Source organism: Equus quagga, chromosome 3 (assembly GCF_021613505.1).
Source record: "Equus quagga isolate Etosha38 chromosome 3, UCLA_HA_Equagga_1.0, whole genome shotgun sequence".
In the NCBI taxonomy this organism is placed as follows: domain Eukaryota; kingdom Metazoa; phylum Chordata; class Mammalia; order Perissodactyla; family Equidae; genus Equus; species Equus quagga.
In genome coordinates this window covers 59,557,851-59,578,170 of record NC_060269.1, presented here as the reverse complement: position 1 = coordinate 59,578,170, position 20,320 = coordinate 59,557,851, and the positions used below count along the sequence as shown (strand labels likewise).

Genomic DNA, 20,320 nt, shown 5'->3' with positions numbered 1-20,320 from the left:
TCGGAAGATAATGACATACTCTTCCAGTTAAATAGAGAATTACAGGATAATTGATATGTTAATTGCAGGTGGAATTTAATTAAAGAGAAAACGTTTGTGAAAAGGAGTAAGAAGATCTTCTTGGCATGTAGTTTAGTCATTGAGAAAATTAAGAGTAAAGTAAGGCTTTCAGAATAAATATCCGAGAGAGTTTTGGGGAGAGGTTAAGATTCAAGGAACGAACATTTTGATCTTGGTTGATAGTAAATAAAAACCACTACAAAGATCTAAAAGCATAAGTTTTAATTTTAAAAGATTCCATTAAATAAAAATACACACAGATTTACTTTTCCTTTCCAGTCTTCCAATCCAAGTCCCCATGTAAATGGTCATGGGGAGGGGATGGTGAGACGGATGACAGAAAAACAGATGCACCACATGACCTACCTGTCTTTCTCACTTGAACTTACTGTTAAGATATGGAAAACGTGTTAAGAAAAAAATGGTGGGTGGCCTTATGCCTCTAGTAGCCATCTCTTTAGATTTCCCACCTTCATCTTTTTAGAACCCTTATTATGACTGAAGGAAACTCAACTTAACCTAGTTAATAACGCTTCCCTGCCAGAAGCTGGCCAGGGTTATGAGAGAATTCCAGAAGCAGCTGATTCTCCTGTTCCTCTGGTACTCAAACGCCACTCTCTCTGTTCTTCTCTAGCCCTTTGCAAGAGTCTGGGTTTACTGTTGACATTTCTATGTCGTTTCATTTCGATGCAGGGTCAAAGAGACGGAGTCATATCCTAAAGACCTTTCTTTAACTATATTGTGCATTTTCCTGGGAGGGAACAAAGGAGGGTTCATCCAGCGCAACTGTGCTACCTAATCCACAAAAGCCTCTGACTCTTCTTAGCTCTTACCCTGAAGCTTCCTTTCTGCAACTCCCTCCAGTCGCGGTTTAGGCTCTGCATCAGTCGCTCACTGCTTTTTTTTTTTTTTTTTTTAAGGGTGAAGCGCTAAGCACCGCCTACCGTCATGAATGGTCTGTCACTCTGTCCCTCTGTACAGTCGTGATTGGCGGGCAAGACAGCATCGTTGACCCCGCCCCCTCTTCCCTTTGCCGCGCTGGCTATCTCAGGTTTTACCCAAAGGTGGAGAGTGGGATCCGGACGGGTGGCGCTTGGAGCAGGTGAAGAAGCATCGTTGTTCCAGCTGTGACTTCTGTCCTTTCTCCAGTCGTGAGTCGGAGTCAAGAAAAGACAAGCATTCTTCTTTTGCCGCTAGGGCTCCAGTGAACTGTTGCCCAGAACCTAGGCACTTCGGACATTTCATCTCACTCCTTATTCTGCTTTCACTGTATAAATCATCTTCACACTTGTAACCCTGTGAATCTCCGGTCTGCTCAATGCTCAGAGAAGGGGTCAAACGGGAATTTCACGTGTTTGAAAGAGAGGATCATCACGGACTGCAGGGAGCTGTCTAAGGTGCTGAAGCTTTCCAGGCGTCTGTCTCCATCACCACACGGAGTAGATTGCACATTTTCATTCCTGGCTTTCTCCTTCCCCATGCCTTGGATAAGACTAATTTCAGGATCGTGAATATCTCGTCATATCATGGCCCACGTGAGACATTTTCGAACATTAGTTTCGGGATTTTACTTCTGGGAAGCAGCACTGCTACTCAGGTGAGTCCACTTGTGTTTAACAGCGAACTCATTAAAGCCTGTGTACTAGCTTGCAACCACTGGTTATTGATGAAGCCAAGAATGCAATTAGAAATTGATTTGTTGAAAGTATCCCTTAAATCGTATTGTTTTCTGTCTAAAACTATCTATCAGTGTATTTTTTTGAGACCTCTGAAAACACGTAACTTTGCTCTATTTTCACTAATTAGTGCATTTTAGTAGCTGGCATTTCATATTATTTGCAGCTGAGAATTACCCGAGAAAAATTATTTCCAAAGCCTAGATTTCCTTTCTCAAGTTGCTTTTAGAGTTTTATTTTTCTAAGTGAATTATAAATTCTGGGTGTGATTCTCTTTTTGAAAGTTACAAAGCATTTAGTAATTAGAAATGGAGCATTATTAACTTTTTAAAAGGCAAAAACTCTAGAACATAAGCATGTACTGATCAGAGAAATTCTGAACATTGTTTACATATCCAGAATTTAAGTTAAATAAATATGAAAATAAAGACCTTGGAAGTACTTAGTTCAGGTAATACATGGAGGGAAAATAATAAATAAATCATTAGATACATTCTATGTCAAGAATAATCCTTTGGGAGAAAGTAAAATTATATGAAACTTATTGAAGAATAAAATTGTTCTATGACATGTCATTTCTTTATCATGTTGAGTCATATTTGGTAGACTTGTCTTTTTCTTTTTGATTAATTTAAAGAAGAGAAGACAGACTAGGCAAAAGATCAGAAAATTTAACCCCTATTCTTAACCAAACAAAGTATAAGCAAAATTCTGCTCATATAGATTTTTGAGCCACAAAGTAAATTTTATGTCACTATTATAATTACCTTAAAGTTTCCATTTTTATGGCTTACAAGCTTTTCAAGAGGATTGAAATCAAATAAGTAGAGTAAGTTATAAGTATGTTGACTTCTATTTGAAGTATACAAACATTCTTTTCTGGGTTGCTAGGTCAGTTTTTCATCTTTAGACGTGCTAAACATAGCATATCTCATAAAAACTCACTTACAGAAAGTTATATTATTTTGATATGCCTGTATTAACAGGAACTAGTTGTGAAGATTATTACATTTCTGAAATTATTGATTTTTTTCTGAAGGGGTTGAACTATTATAAACCAGAATACTTTCAGTGAAAAGTATTTTAATATGACAGTAAATTTTTATAACTTTGTAATTGTCACAAATTTTACATGTAGTGATCAAAAGAAAGAGTTAAGAGCTTTTATAGTTGCGAAAATTTCATTAAAGGGAGAAAAAATTCATGTTATAAGAGAATTTGACCACTTTACTGTAATTGTCTCTTAGTATCTTAGATGATAACATACATATTTATTTTTAAAAGATATCAAAATAGCTTCGTTGACAGACACTTAGTTTTAGGAAGTTTAATATCAGTAGCTGAAACATTTTGGTCAATGAAGTCAAGTTTGTGTAATGACAATTTACCATGATATTTGCTATAATCTTAGATATATAATATAATCTTAGATAGATTATGTAATCTTCACCACTCAATCCTCTGATTTTTGTCTAATTTTATTGAAATTCACAAAAATTTTATTTCAAATTTATGATCATAATTATAAGAATTTATCTTCATTAATATTAAATAACTTTAGTTAAAAATGCATTTTATGAATAATCCAAAAATTTAATCCCTTAAAAAACACATACCCAATATAGAAGTTTGTGCGATACATATCTCCTTCACTGTCAAGTTTAGCTTTCTTTCATAAATCGAGTAAGACTTTTCTCTATCTTAGGCTAGTCTTAGATGAGAGTAACTCATCACTTGATGAAGAACTTAATCGTATGTAAAGAAATTAAATATTTTTATTTTCGATGATGGCCCTTGAAAGACAATTTCCTACAGTAAAGAAAGTGAAGCTCCCTCTACTGGAAATATTTGGTAAAATAAATATCTTTATGAAAACTATTCTTTATTTACTAAGTCTATTTGTGACGTATTGAGCAAAAAGGAAATACGTAAAGTAAAAAATAAAGATAAAAATTATTTAGTGTTAATTGATAAATATATCTTTCTAATTTAAAAATATTATTTCTAAGGCAATTTGGAGTCAGGAACAGCAATCAGAAACCATAGACATTTATAATTAATTTGCTAGTATAAGCTTTTTTTCATAGACTGTAAAGATTTTAAAATTTTTTATTGAGATACAACATGCAGAGAAAAGTGCACAAATAAGATTCCATATAAAGTTTTGCAAAGGTAACACACGCATGTAAAGAGCCCATGGATCAAAAAGTAGAATTGTCATTGATAAAGAGGGCAGATTAGTGGTTACCAGAAGGGAAGGGGTTTGGGGGCTGGGCAAAAAGGATAAAGGGGCACATATGTATGGTGATGCACAAAAATTAGACTACTGGGGATGAACAAGATGAAGCGTTTTCAGAAACTGATAAAGAATAATGTACACCCAAAACTGTACAATGTTATAAACCATTATGATAGCAATAAAATTACTTGAAAAAAAAGAATTGTCAATATCATGGAAGCACTCACCCCACCCCCTCCCAACACCATTTCACTTTCCAGGCACTACTTTGCCCAAAGTTAATCACTATCCTGACTTATAGAACAATAAATATGTTTTTCTTACTTCTGAACTTTAAGTACTCATTTGAGCGTACTTTATTTTTATGAACATTATATTTATGTGATTTATCCATATCGTTGCCTGCAACAATAGCTTTTTAATTCTCATTGCTGTACGATATTCCATTATATGAAGACATCACAATTTATCCATTGTCCTGTTGAGGAATATTTGGGTATTTTTTATGTTTTGGCGATGCTGCTATGAACATCCTTGAACATGTCTTTTTGCAAATACACATGAATGCATGTAGATACACGTATTTGGAGACTGTGTGGATTGGGTCCAAGATTTTCTCTAGGAGAGGAATTGCTGAATCACAGAGTGTGTATGAGTATGTTTAGTCTTAGTAGATACTGCAAGTTTTCCAAAGTAGTAGGACCTATTTACACTCTTTGTAGCAATTTATGAGAGTTCTTGTTGCTTCTACTAGTACAAAATTTGATCAGTGTCATATCATTATGCAATTTCTAGCATTTTCTTAGACTATTATTGTAAGCCTGCAGATGATATTTTATTTCTCTTATCTTGGCATAATTTCTACTTTTTAGTAAGTGAGTTTTATTAAGGCAAAAACAGCAGAACAAAAATATTTACTACTATAACACAATTGGAAGATTTCATTATTAGAATATGTCAGGTACAAGAAATGTAAAGAGGAATTATTAAACACAAGTGAGAAAATTTCATAAACAGACATAAGAAATATGAATTTCTAAGTTTTTGAAAGTTTCACACTTTGCTCAGATGTTGCTGTTTTTTGAAACAATTCTTCCATGGCTTTTGGTTTCTAGTTCTCATATTAATAAAATAAAGAGCAAAACAGCAGTGTTCAGCTTTTTTTGAAATGAAGACAGGTGAGGCTTATGAAGAGCTTGCAGAACAAATTCCAAAAGCAGGGGAACAAAATATTTTGTTTAAATCGATTATTTTCATAACATACAATTTTACCTTTCAGCTTTACAGTTTGATACCAACACAGACTTGCTACTTGAGCAAATTATGGTACATTGTGTCAAAAATTGAATTGTGAATTTGAGACTACATGGTAATCACAAATAAAATGTTTTCTTGGTTTACTTCAAAGCCTAAGTAAAACATTTTGGCATAGAATTTCTGGATTTTGCTTTTGGTATGTTTTGGAGGATGAGGAAAGTCCTTTTTAATGTTGGCTCCGTTTTCTTATGTAAGATATTGAAGAGAAAAATACTTAAAGGAATAAACTTACTATTAAGATGGTTGCTTATATGCAGCTACAGTAGCAGGATTCTATATAGCTTTTTTAAAATTATGCTACACATAATATGTGCTTCTTCCCTTTGTATCTATTAATAATCATACATTTTCCCAAGTATAGAAGAAGTATGGCCCAGTTTTCTAGTCAATGCCTCAAGCAGTTTGCCCTGGAGATTCAGAAAACAACTTACAAAATATTTCCTCTTCTGTATTATTCTCTCCCTTAACCACACAACTATGCACTGAAGTGAGTCAATCAACAAATATATGTTTAATGTACAATGTTGAGCAATTCAAGAAGATTTCTTCACCAAATTCTATGCACAGCCTTTTGTGCTAGGTACAATTTGGCTATGGATGATTGGGAAACTACCACCTTTCCCATTATGGAACTTAAAATCCAGCAGGGGAGAAAATACAGAGGGCCAAGTGACAAAAGGAAAACACAAACAGTAATGTTGTAGGGAATGTGGGATAGGGAAGTAATCTAGAAGGCTTGGTCTTTTGCTGGATCTTGTAAGATGCTTGTTGAGAAGAAATGAGATATAAAGAAAATAGTCTATGCAAAAAGAATGGTATAGGCATAGAGTATATGTAAGGAATGGTGATGGTCAAATTCAGTTGAAGGAATTCCAACTTGCTGTTTTAAATCATATTCTACTACCAACAACTATTGACCAGCTACAATAATCAACCTGCAGAAATATGAAGGAGTGACAGCTTCCTTTCACAATGGAACACTAATAAAATTTAGAAGTAAATAATTTAATTATTACTGGAGAGTTGTCATTTACAGGAATGGTCTTGTAACTTGGCTCAAAATACCTCTATAGATCCCTCTCTTTCAGAAGTAGAGTTTACCTCAAAATTAAAATTAATCATAGATCACTAATATAATTAGGGATAGTAAGAACTACGTAAACAAACAATAATAAGAAAACTACAAGAAGAAAAAGATAATCTGCTTGTTTTAGAATTTGGCGACCATGTTGAACTTTTCGTCAAAATATGATCTCTTTAAAGGAAGGAAATCAGGTAGAGGATTTAGATTGCTGGAAGAAAAGAGGGCACTGAACTTTGTTTGGGGTGTTTTGAGTTTGAGACGATAGCAGTAGATCTTGGTGTCCTGCTTTCAACTGGGAATGCAGATACAATGCCTGAACTGTAGATTTTCCAGTCAAAGTGTTATGAAAGTGATCATACTGTCTGCAAAGAAGAAAGAATAGAGAAAATATTTATATGCAACGAGGGAAAAATATTTTAGAATAGGGCGTGGAGAAGTGTGCAGAGAGCCCTAAGCTAAACTGTGGAGTTGAGACTGTTTATAACCAAGTAACAAAGTCACAGATTTATCACAGTTTTACACTGTCGATCACAAGGACCTACTCTTATGAATAATATATATCTTTCTATGACTTTTCTATAGATCCTTCCAATGGTTTAATTTCAATTAATCTCATAAACTAGTCCACAATCAGAGACAATATATTTTAGCCACTTAAGTTTTCTCAGGCGATTTTTTTAGGGAATTATTTTAGAGAAGGTACATCTTTTACTTTTCCTTACTTCCTAAAGCATATATAGTGGCTCTCCCACCAGACCTGTCTCTTATGCTTCTCCATATGATTATAATCATACTTGGGTTAACAGTACTTAATGAAAATAAATTCATGCTTAGGTAAATATCTATGTGGAAACATGGATTGTTTGTCTTTCTCCACTAGGAGAATGGTATAGCTCTAGCTTTGTCTTGCTTGGCAGAGTTGGCCAGGAAGACAACCAAGTGAGTCACCTTCTGAGAACTGGTTCTGGAGTGAAGGCAGGAACACCAAGATGGGACCAACTGTTTAGCAACAAACAGAAAGTGTGTATCTAGCAGCCACAGAAAACCAACATATTCTAACAACTGCATGGCAACTACACACATTATAAGGAAACAGAGTTTGAAATCCTCAGATGTTGTCAGAAGAGGAAATGATAATAAAAAAGAAACAGCTCCGTTATACGATATTTCTGAAATTCTTTGAGAATCTCTGTTCTAGAGATGCTTTTTAGGAGTAAATATTATCAGCACTTCTCAAACAATTTAATGCACAGAACAGTAACCTCTGTGGTATAATTAGGAATAGCATAAAATCTGAAGATTATTAACATCTTCTGGAAAGATTTTATTGAATGGAATAACTTTCAATGCAAATGATGAAGAATTCTCTATGAGTGCATACAAACATTTGCCACAACCAATTAGGAATTACAGCTAGACTCTGAGATGCTTCTGATACTATTATACAACCATTGCTGACATAGAATGAGTGGGGGCTTACATTAGAGGTAATTGGTCCATCCAACAATTTACCTAAATTTGAGAATCTCTCAAAAATATCTCTAACAGGTGGTCATCCCATAAAGTTGAAAATTTCCAGCAATAAGGGACCTCTTTACCTCAAAAAAAAAATTTATCAAGTGATTTTAATCAATAAAAAGTAAAATGTCATTCTATTTTCTCTGGGCTAAAGTGATCTCCTTTGTCCTATGTGTGCCCCCAAAATATTTGTCTCTGTATTTGTTGCTTACTTTTCATGCTTTGCTCTCCACTTAAAATGACGCTCCTGCTTGTGGAAAGTGTGGTCATATTTGAGGCATGGCTTGAATTGATAACCTTTTCTGTGCAGTTGTTCCATGCATGAAGCTTAGATGCTCCAGTTTCAGGGTGCCTGTTGCATTCTACCCAAATCTGTCTATAACTTTATAAAAATTTATGGAGCGATGACTACATTCCAGGAAGTGAGCAAAATACTGGCAAAACAGAAGCTGAACTTTTAACAGTATACTGTTATAGAAGAGAGAATATGTGACATCACTTGCAAATGAGTATTTTAGATTTTCATACGTTTCCTCTCTCTTTCTTTCAACTGTAAGTCCCATGAGGATAGGGTTGTTTCTGATCTTTGTTTTACTTCCATAATATTTAATTCAGCATCATAAGTGGAGTAGATAGATGAGCACTGCAATGGCATCAGCCAGTCTGTCACATCTGTCTATCTATCTATGCATTTAGATTTGATTTTATTTAAATTTGTGCTATTACTTGGAGTGAAAAGGAGGTCTTCTGTTCGAGAGCTCATAAAAGACAAAGGATCAAACAATTCTCTTCAGAAGATATTACCTACTCTGAGAAGAGATTGTAAAACAGATATAAATTGGCAGCATCTAGTAGAAAAGTGATGGGTTTGCTTCTCCTTAGCACCATGAGAAACTGAAATTTGTATATGTAATGCATTATTTCTCAACATTTTTTCCCCATTATTGCCTCCTCAGGAGACTTTTAAAGATATTTTTAGACTTGTTTTCTAATTGACCTCATGAGATTGTAATAAAACAGTATAATGTATGTTTGCTCATGTATGATATGTATATCCGTGCTTTATACATAAAAAGAATAAGATTTTTCACCCCTAAGATAAAACTGTTGCCCACTCCCCTTGGGGTGGATGTCACCTTTGTTGAGAATGCATGGTGTAATGGTTGCTACTTTTTTCATGATGCTGCCTAAACCAGAGTTGTATAGTTTTACCATTTTGGGTCATGACCTAGGAATAAAGCAATAAAGCAAGTATTTACTTGTTTGGGATTTTATTAAGGACTTGCAGCTTTGTCAAATAAACAAATACTTGTTATCATTTATCTATTGACACACTTTAAGATAAGTTAATCCTAAAAACATTAGAGAAATTTAGCAATATCTTTTTCCATAAATACATATGGTTCCCAGAAGTCGCTAGGCTTTCCATCAATAAATTTCAAATAACTACTTCCCCTACTAACATCATTGTTAGATGACTTTCATAATTTCACACAACTATCTTTTAAAAAGAATCTTGGAAATATTATCATTTACAGTTTATTTTTCTATGATTTAGACTCTGTTGACTTTCTTTTGTTTTTGATGTTAGATAAACTGAAAAGTTTATATTCCTTTTTAATGTTAAATTTATAGTCGTCATAAAACAGGATCTCAAGAGTAAGGACTGATGTTAGCTCTGGATATTGTCCAACTGAGGGGTTAAGGGATATGTATAAAAAGCTGAGAGTAATGTTACTACTAAAAATAAAAACTGACTGGCAGAAAATTGTAGTAACAAATAAAATGCTACTAACAGAAAAGAAAGTAGGAATGATGACTAACGGTCAGTAGGGTGTGAGCAAATCGTCAGAAAACAGTGTTTGCCTTGTTGTGTTGGTTCAGATGAGCCATTTAGTACTGAAGCTAGAGAAGATAAGTGATTTGAACCCCAAGGAAATGACCGTTCAAATGCCCTCCATCAAATGACTTGGAGAAAAATGTGAATTCCATCTGTCTGGCTGATTTCTACTCAGCTCACTTTACCTTCTTGAATCTTTCTGAAGTCTAGGTGAGGATACCTCCTCTGTGCTTCCAGGAACCCAGTGCCTTTACCAACGCACATGTGCCAGGGGTGTGGTAATTGCCAGATTACTGCCCCTAGCTCATCCTGTGAAGTCCTTGAGGGTCAGGACAGTAACTTATTTCCAGTTCTATCTCTAGGGCTTAAAAGACTGTCTAGCATGTTGAAAGAGCTCACTAATTTCTGGAATGAAACAGTTTTTTTTTTCCAAAAGTAGGTTGACAATTTCAAATAAGTAACTCTCTCTAGGCATAATTAAAAATGCTGTGCTGTCTTTCTTTGCTTCTAGCATTCCGGAGGAAATTTGGTGAGAGATTTGGTGCTTCAATTTTTCTTTATTCCTAATTTTATTTATCTGTGGTAATATATTTACCCACTTGCCTTTTATCTCTCTTTTCTTTCAGAGAAAAATGTCTAGAAAAACTTCCTAACATTTTTCCATTTCCTCACTACCCCCCTTCATTTGTTCCTCTGTGATCTATCCCCACCTGTACAACGTGCAGCAGCACTGAGCTTTCCTGTGGTGACAGCTTCTTCTGTTTTAAACATTGGAAAATGAAAATAACACTTCAAATAACAATGGCTGCAGTAAATAACTATTAAACATATATATATATCATGTATAAAATATATCTTTAAATTGATACAAAATTTTTAATTATCTGCTTTTTATAAGATCTCTGCACAGAAAGGAGAAAATTAAATGACAATCTTCATAATAATCAAATAAAGAATGCATATTCTCAAGGCATAATATTTGAGTTTCTATTATTGCACCTATCTCAGTTCTGAGATCAGAATCACTGATGAGTTTCCAATTCTCTAGATAACTTGAGAACCACAGAATATTTGTTTTTGTCTTTTAATCTTTTTAGTCACAAACATTTAATGTATTAGGCCCCAGAGACTGTATAAAGGTTAGTTGAATAATGATTTTTTTTTTTTGCTGGCAATTGTTGAAAATGTAGTCATGAATAACTATCAAAAATAGTAACAATTATAAATATTGAGAAAAGAAAATGTCTTTTATGGAATGGAAAGGAGTATAAATTCTTTATAAAGAAAAAGGGAATTTAAACGATCCTTAAGCAGTTGATGAAATTTGGGCAGAAAAGAAGGAAGAGCATTTCAGGCAAGAAAGCATTGTTAGCAGAGGTAACAAGCCAGTTGCCATGTGAAATGGAGGATATGGCAAAATTTATAGTAACATTTCTACCATGGGATCTCTAAGTTTTATTTTGTAATAAATTCATGCTTTGCATTGTTTTAGGACTAACTTCCCAGGGAAAATTTATATGACTTTTATAGGGTGTTAGAAAACATCAGCAAATGTTTCTTCGAAGAATAGATCTATCTATTTCTAAACAAAATTTTTCATTGTCATCACTTGATTATGAGGGAAGAAAATATTAGGATAAGCTACTTTATATTCAGGTGTTCTGTTGATGTCAACATACATATATTTTTAATTTGTATCATTTAAGTGTGTTTGTTCTGTGTGTTAGAAGTCTGAAGCTTAATTATTAGTAAATTAAATAAAACAAAAACCAAGAAAAGAAGAAATGTATGACTTTTCATAGTTTTATAAACAATTACATTCCTGACAAGAGAAAGAACAACATATGTAATAAAATCTTGACCCTAAAAACTTAAAAACAATCTATCTCTATAAATTACTTTATTAAAAAGTAATAAAATACTCTAATATGCATTAAATGATATTTTCCACCAGTTCTTAAATCATTCCTTTTTAAGAAGAGACTTACCTGTGATCTGTTAAGACACTAAGGGACCCAAGTTTGTATAGCATATCCCACTGCCTAATAAGAATAAATGAAACTCTTGTGTCCGTAACTTGTCTCTTGTTTTATTTATTGGGAAGAATAGAGGTAGCAGAGGATTATATGGATAAAACTACTAGAAATATTCCTTCTGCTTTATATCGTTCCTTAGTGACAACCTTAAAACACTGTAAAAGGTTATTAAATTCTTTTTTTTCCTTTAAATCCCTGAAAATTAGAGTATCTCTTTCTTCCTGCAAATCTTAAAAAGGGTAAGAATCACCAAAGATACTGACTGTAGGCCTCAGTTGGTGCCTTCTGAGACTATAGTAGAGAATTAGGTTTTATGTGCAGCCTAAATGTTTCACCCTGAGTAATAACATGCAAACTTAAAATTTTGCTCTACTTCAAAAGGCCAAAGCGTATAACATTCTCTGTGTATACATGTATGGTTATCATGTTTGTCAACTTATAGCAAAGATTACATTGGAAAAGTTTAATTCATCTGAAAAAAATTTAAATTCATAGGGCAAATGAAAATTCAAGCTCAAAAATATAGTAGTAAAAAGAAGATGAGATTTATACCTCTCATGGAAATAGCTAGTTTATGTTAGATGTTTTGTAAACTAACTTTTCCTGCATTCTATTTTCTCTGTGCATGCATTTGTGTGCACATGTGAGAACAAGAAGGAATTTGGAGATAGAAAACTCAGGGTCAGGTCTCAGTTCTGTCCTTGATGGGCTGAGTGACATCTGTATAGACTGAGTAATTGTATTTCATATGCTACTTTAAAAATGTAATGTGTGGAGCTATATCCATCTACAGAATACAATTTTTTAAAGTAATGTAGACAGAAATATAATAATCTCCCTTTAACAGAAAATATGTACTTAGCATTACAGTTATAATTTCTCACTTCATTTAATATCGGTAGCCTTTATTCCAAAAATCTATTTTTTTTCTAAAATCCGTTATAGTGGTAGATATGAGAGGTGCTGACTGGATGGAAAGTAAACATGGGATGGACAGACCAGCCCTTTATTGCTTTGTTAGTTCAGATTAGGTTCACTCGTGAGTGACAGGAAGTACACAATAATATTGGTTTAAGAAAGATTTATTGTCCTTTCAAAAAAAATAAAACAAACCAGAAGCGAGCAGACTGAGTCTGGAATGGGAGTTTATCAATCCTTCTATCTTGTTTTGCCACCCTTAATGTGGAATTTCTTCCTTGAGATCCAAGACAGATGCTCTGATTCCAGTCATCATAGCTGCTTTTCAGCCATCAAAAAAGAGGAAGAGGCTTCTTTTGAAAGGCAGTTCCAAGAAGTTAAAGATTTCCCAGAGTCTCTGGCAGCTTTGTGGGTCCATGTGGCCAAGTTCTGACCACTAAGCTGTAAATGGAAGTGGCATGTTTAACTTCTTCCCTATAACTCAGTCTCTAACTGAAGCAAAAGGGAACTATTCTAAGTAGGAAAGGAGCATGATCAGATTGTGTTTCAGAAAGATCACTAAAGAAGCAACGTGGAGAACTTAGAAGAAATTATGTTGATGGTAGGGAGGGACATAACTGGTATCAAGGAGAGTAGTGCATAGTCAATGCAACAGGACATCCCAAAAATAGAGAGAAAGGAGCAGATGTGAGAAATAACAAAATAAAGACATGTCAGCTAATTGGACATGAGGAAAAAGAGAGAATGGTCTAGGACAACACTCATATTTATACCTTTGGTAACTGATGAACAATAGTGCCATGACAGGAATAGAACGTAAAAGAAGAGGAACACCCATGTAGAAAAGTGTCTTAAGATTAAGTCCCAGATATGTATAGTGAATGCCTATGAGATATCCAGTTAATGGAAAACTTTAGCATAGAGCGGGGAGTACAAGACCTAGGAATAGAGGAAATTGGATGACTAGAATTTGGGGGCAGGGATTTCTGATATTTTTTATACTTGAGCACAACTGGGTGTTTCATCCCATTGGGCTAAACAAACAAGCCTTGTGGCTCAGTCACCAAGCCTGGCTCAGCCTACCCCAGGCCCCATCTCATACACTGAGGCTGAACTATGGATAACACAGCACCCTTGTCATCCATTGGGGCATGCAGAGATGGGAAAGTCCTTCCTGCCTAGGGCATTGCTACTCAAAATGTGGTCCTTTGGCCAGCAGACTAACCATCATCCGGAAGGTTGTTAGAGCTGCAGACTCCGAATTCCACCGCAGCCTTACTGAATCCGAATCTGCATTTTATCAAGCCCCTTAGATGATTCATAAGCAGATTCAGCTTTGAAAAGCACTGGTTTAAGAACATCAACTTCTAAAGGATGGGCAGAAAGAGAGACGCTGGCAAGAAAAAATAGGAGGTATAAAAAGGAGAACTAACTCAAGAGTATGTCACAGAACCTAACAGAAGAGTTTTGAACATGAAAGAATGATCAATAATATCAAATACTATAAAAACAAAAAGAAATATGGAATATTATTAGTAGCCTTTTCAAGTGCATTTTTGGCCCAAAATACATGTACAAATATGCTCTCATAACATTGAATGGTGAGTTAAAGAAAAAGGTAAATATAGATTCCTTTTTTTCAAGAGGCTATGAGAAACAGTGGACACAATTGAGATAGGCAGCTCTTGATTCATTTGTTTAGTTTTGTTTTTAAAATGAAAGAAGATGTAAGCTTGTTTATAGCCTGGAGGAAAGAAGTCAGTGGATTAGGAAATACTTAGGAAGAGGCAAGAGGGGTATAGAAGAGAAGCGACAAGACACCGAGAAGATGAAAAAGAAGTTTTAAGGGCAATAGTTGAAGGGTAGCCTTTGAACCAGAAGAGTGTTAAGCCTTTCTCTGGGACTAGATGGAAGGTTAGAATGGATGCAGAATATGCAAGCGTTAGATGTGGGGGTGTGATTTCACAATTCATCAGTTGAATGCTCAATTATCTCTTTGAAGCAGGAGGCAAGGTCATCAGCTGAGAGAGAGATAAACAATGAAACAGATGAGTTTAGGCTGATTCAACAGTTACAAAACACAAAATAGAACCAAGTCTTCGTTATGTCTAGTGCTGTGCTCATAGTTCTCTTAGAGGATTCAGTCCAGCCTCACTGCAGCAGACACCCTTATCAGTCTGTGGAGGAGGAGAACGAAACTTAGAGACATGATCTTTATTCAGACCAAAATAATTTAGGTGTCAAAGCCAGAGGTAGGACCCACATCACCTAATTCAAATTAACTACTAATCTTTCCAAACGATCACTGTAATTTACACTCTTCTAAAGTAGAAAGGGAAATGATCACTTCATTCTTTAAAAGGTGAAATATGACTCATTCACTTAGAATCACTGTAAGATATTTTTATTAATATTTTTATCGAAAAATATAAGAATGAGAGCCACCTTCAAAATTTTACTCTTTGCTCTTATAATCCTACACAGGAACACCAAGTTTGGCAATGTCGGCCTACATTTTACACTCCTACCTCTGAACCCTTTTCTTTTACATCTTGAAAATAAATAGCCTTTTCCTATACAGCATTGTCTCTCGAGATTTTGTTATGCTTGATTAAAAGAAAACGTATACTCTTACTGCCACAGGAAATAGCTTCTATGATCTACAGAGTTTTAAAATCCTTTTGTTTCCTTGGAAACTGTAAACATTTTGCCCAAGATAGTTTAGGCTTATACAAAGAAAGAAAGTGTAAAGGAAGAAGGAAATGGAGGTGGGGCAGAGGAAGAAGAATCAGAGAGTATCAGAGAGTAATCTCAGCTGAATATTCACTGTAAGTATAATGTTAACATCAGTAATTGTATCTTGCTGACCTCTTCTCTCTCTTGTTTTTTAAAAAGGATATAGTCCAATAAAAACTTTGATGTATAGTCTCATTTTCACTAGAGGGAAATTGAATAACACCATATTCATTGCTATATTTACCTTTCCTTACCATTTCCAATTATAAACTCTCTTTTGCTTTATTGTTTGATTCCATCTTTCATTCTGTGCCATTTCTCTCTCTTTAAAGGAATGTAATGATAAGGAATGCACCACAGGAAGGAAAATGCACAATCTGTCTTGAATATGCTTGAGTCAGAACACCTTCTATTGAAAGGTGACATTAACATAGACATTTGTAGTCACGCAAATGGGAATATACACCATAATCTGACTAAGTCAGTGCTCTGCCCTCTCAATATTATTTAGGAAAGGAAACTTAGTGTGACTCCGCTTTAGTATTCTGTGTACATCTCTTTTCAGGTTCAGAGACTCCAGAGATTGGCTCTTTAAAATATCATGCTTTTATGTCCTGAATCTTATTGATTTGGGGTTTTGTAAAAATTCATTTCATTAGTAGGCATTGATGCAAGCACAATTGGTTGAAAATAGAAAGTAGAGAGTTCAAAATAAAGCAGTACTACTTCTGTATTGTTTCTTTTGTAAACATCTATAACTCAGATGTATAACATCTAAAATCTCAAGTAAAAGGATGATTTCTCTATCACTCATTTCAGGGTGGTGAGATTAAGGTGTTATTTCTTATTTTTACTGTATTTTTATGATTTTTTTGATACCATGCACATATATTAGATTAAAATGAAAATTATAGTTTTTTAAACAAAGTTTCTGCATATTTTAAAGGTCTAAGAAGAATTTTTCCAAGTAAGATTTAGAAGAGAAACACAATTCTTGATCAACATTTCCCTCATCGGTTTGATGTAATCACTTTGAAATTATCACTAGAAAAATGGTTCTGAAACCACACTCAGTGATTTTTTGGTAAGTTAAACAGGTTGAGGTTATTTGGAATATAAGGAGCAAAACGCTTTTGAACTGAACTTCTGATGATGCACTCTAGAGAGACTCTAGAAATTTTAGCAATGTAGTTTAGTTGTGCTATTTGTTGATAATGCCAATGAGATGGGTTATATGACAGTCGCTGCCCTCAGCCCTGAAGTTTCCTGCTAGAAGAGGAGTTTATGGCTTGTAAGTATCACATTATCAACAGTGGAAACCAGGGAATGATAAAACCAAATAGCCTAGGAGAATTCAGTAGAGGGGGATGGGTTCCTGCTCCCATAAGCAAAGAAGGGCATGTGGAGGACATGGGATTTAAGCAAAAGAATTGATAAAATTCCCTAAAGCAAACATTCTTAGGGCACATTCTGGATTTTTGAATGATTACTATCATGACTCCTAGAGTGCCCTGACCCTTTCTGACTAAAGTGAAAGTCTACTATTACAAGATTTCACCTTCCTAATTTTGAATTTGTTGATAACCCAGTATTTTTATTAAGTTTATTGTCCAAGAACATGCTGTACACCAGAATCAGATCAAATTCTCTGATCACTTTTGGATTGAAAGAAGAAAGGTTTAGAGGCTGCAAAGTACTTTGTGCCTCCTGGGGTGTGTGTGTGTGTGTGTGTGTGTGTTTGTGTAGTGAGTGAACAGAACTAGAAAAAGAAGGTTTCAAAAGACTCTGTAGTGATTATGGTCTGGAATAAGGCTAAGGGATAAGTCAGAGAAAAGAAAGAACATCCCTTCCCAGAAGGAAAAGAGAGGCAATAATATTTGAGAAATATTTTATAGTTCGCAATTCATTTTAAGTTTGAGCATCCTCTTTTATACTGTATACTGAAGTGTATATCTATTCTTTTCTATGAATTGCGTATTCATATCCTTTGCCCATTCTTCTGTTAAATTACTTTTTCTAAATGACTTGTTGGAGTCCCTCAAATAATTCAGCCATTTATGCTTTGTTATGTATCTACTGTTTAATTTGCTTGTTTAATTTGTTGTGGTGCTCTTTGTCAGGCGTAAGTTTTTAACATTGATGTATTATTTCAATGATCTGTGCATTAGAGCCATACTCACTGCCACTATTTCTCTCTACTTCTCTCTTGAACTAATTCAAATTAGGCTTTCATCTCCACCAATTCCCTAAAACTGTGCTTGTCAAAGTCACTGTTGACATCTACCCAGCAAAATAAAATGGCTAATTCTCAGTTCTCATCTTATTCAACCAATCAGCAGCATTCAGTGATTGATAACTCCCTCCTCCTTGATATACTTAGTCTAACTGGCTTTCAGGACACCACCTTCTACTGATTTTCCTCCTACTTCACTGGCTGTTCTTCCCAGTTCAGTCTGCTTTACTGTTTTCTTCCCTCCTCCTCCATCTCTTTTCTTTTCTATCTATACTTAACTCCCTTGGTGAACAGCTCTAGTCTCAAGGCTTTAAATACCATCTATATATCTATAACATTTTCCAAATTTGTGCTTTAAACAACAAAAAGATGTCCTTCCTCAGACTCGACTCACAGAACTAACTGCATACTCAGCATCTTGGATATCAAATAAATAGACATATGAAACCAATATCCAGATTCTTGCCCTAAAACTATGCCACTCCCACTTTCCCCCATTTTGGTTAATATCATGTCTATCCTTCCAGTTACTTAGGCCAAAAAATGTGGACTCATCTTCGACCACTCTCTTTTTCACTCTAATCTCTTTTTCACTCTAATCTCTCTTTAACAATCTAATCTGAAAATCATCTTGTCTCATACTTCAAAATACATCTAAAGTATAATCACTTTTTATCACCTCCAACGTGACAGCCTGGTCTGAGCCACCGTCACCTGGACTACGACAATAATCTAACTGGTCTCTGCCAACCATCTCAGCCACATCTCAGTCTCTATTTGACAGATCAGTCACGGTGATTCTTTACAAACAAAAGGGAAGCTGTTATGTGTAGCTACTCAATGCCTTAAAATCTCCCATTTCACTCAAAGTAAAAGCCAAATTCCTTATAAAAGCTCTTATGTCCCTACATGATTTGGGTGTTCCATTTAATCTTTTGATCTAATTTCTCACTATTAACCCCCCTGCTAACTCTGTTCCAGTCCCATTTTGTTCTGTGAATACATCAAGCATGCTCCTGACTTAGAATCTTTCTGCTGGCTGTTCTCTCTGCCTGGAATACTCTTCCCTCAGATGCTCAGGTGGCCAACTCCCTGATCTCCTTCAACGCCTTGATGAAGCATCACCTTCTCAATGAAGCTTACCCTATCTACTCTATTTAAATTTTTAACATGTCCTACACATTCTATCACTCTGAATGTCCTTTGCTCTGCTCTAAATTTTCCTTTCTTTCAAATCATATATAACTTAATAATTTATGTTTCTTCTTTAGTATAATCCATTCTACTAGAATGTGAGCCCACTGAGATCAGGGATTGTGTTCTGTTCTGTTTATTGCTGAATCTAAAGCCCCCATAACAATGCTTGGCGTATTGTACATTTTCAAGAAATATTTAATGAAGAAAAAAACTGAGTATAGATATTAAATAAAGCAGCTTTTCTTTTGAGGCTTTTCATTTTGTCTTGCTGTGGCAAGTTTTGAACAAATTCTTGTATATTTCTAATTTTTTACTTCAATTTTTTTTCAAAGTAGAATTTGCATACGGATTAAAAAAATCAAGTGGTGCAGACAGCTTTAATGCTGTTCACATCACTTCTCAGTCCCATCTTCCTTATACTTAATTTTCTTTCCTAGGAGCAATCATTTTTAAATGTCTGTATGTTTTTCTCACTATGAAGATAATTTCCATATATCTAAATAATATCCTTATATCATTATTATTTTACGTTTTGTTTTCCTCAATTTTCTAATTGTCTTCTTTTGCCTTTACTTAAATTAAATGCTTCAAAAACTCATTTTTTCCCTCACACTCTTAATCCCTCAGTTTTCTCCATGCAATATATTCCAAATGCCCCACAGCAAAATGGCCTTCCTAGATTTCTCTCTTCTTCTGATCAAAACTATATTGTTTGTTTTCGCGGCCTTCTGCATAGATCTCATCTGAGGAATCACAGTCTACTTTCCAAGTTGTATCAGCTCCTTCTAGGACTCTATTTCTTAATTTACTTCCTGATTTTTCTGCAGCGTATTTTCAATGACTTTCCCAAGAGGCCATTTATTCAGGTACATGATTCAATTCCTTGTATTTGTGGCTGCTTAATTACTTCTCATTGATTTGTATATTGGCTGTGTGAAAGATGACATGAGTGAAGCCATGTTAAGATAGACACTGAACAACCATTTCAGAGGAATAGTCTTATACATCTTGTTTTCTTTGTCTTCCAAACTGGAAAAAACCACTAACATTCCAAGAAGTCAGTAAAGACAAGAATATCCTGTTTGTAAGGACTGATGAAATTAGACTTTGCCAATGACCAAATCACTAACCAATCAACGAAGTACAAGGCTAGCCTTTTGCCTAATGATCAAATCTCAAGCCAATCTATGAAGTGCAAACCTATCCTTACTTCATCTCGCACCAATGAACTCTTTTTAAAGACAACTTACTTCATCTTCCTCCCTTTTTCCCATAAAAACTCTGAGCCCCTCTCTTGTAATTGGGACATAAATTGGGTTTCTACCTGAATCTGTGCTCCTCAAATTGCAATTCTTTGATCACAAATAAATGCTTTGCCTCTTAAACTGGTTTCTGTTTCTGTAAGTTGACAGCTGGAATACTGGGTTAAAAATACAGAATAAAAATAATTTTTACCCAGAATTTTA

At 34.7% G+C, this 20,320-nt stretch overlaps 1 protein-coding gene across 1 annotated transcript in view; it reads left to right on the top strand.

Moving 5' to 3' along the window:
- The first annotated feature begins 1,538 nt into the window (after positions 1-1,538).
- GLRA3 (glycine receptor alpha 3) overlaps positions 1,539-20,320 on the top strand; it is a 177,251-nt gene continuing 158,469 nt past the window's right edge. Inside the window, 1 exon segment of the mRNA XM_046657295.1 lies at positions 1,539-1,657. Coding sequence (XP_046513251.1) covers positions 1,539-1,657 — 119 coding nt within the window.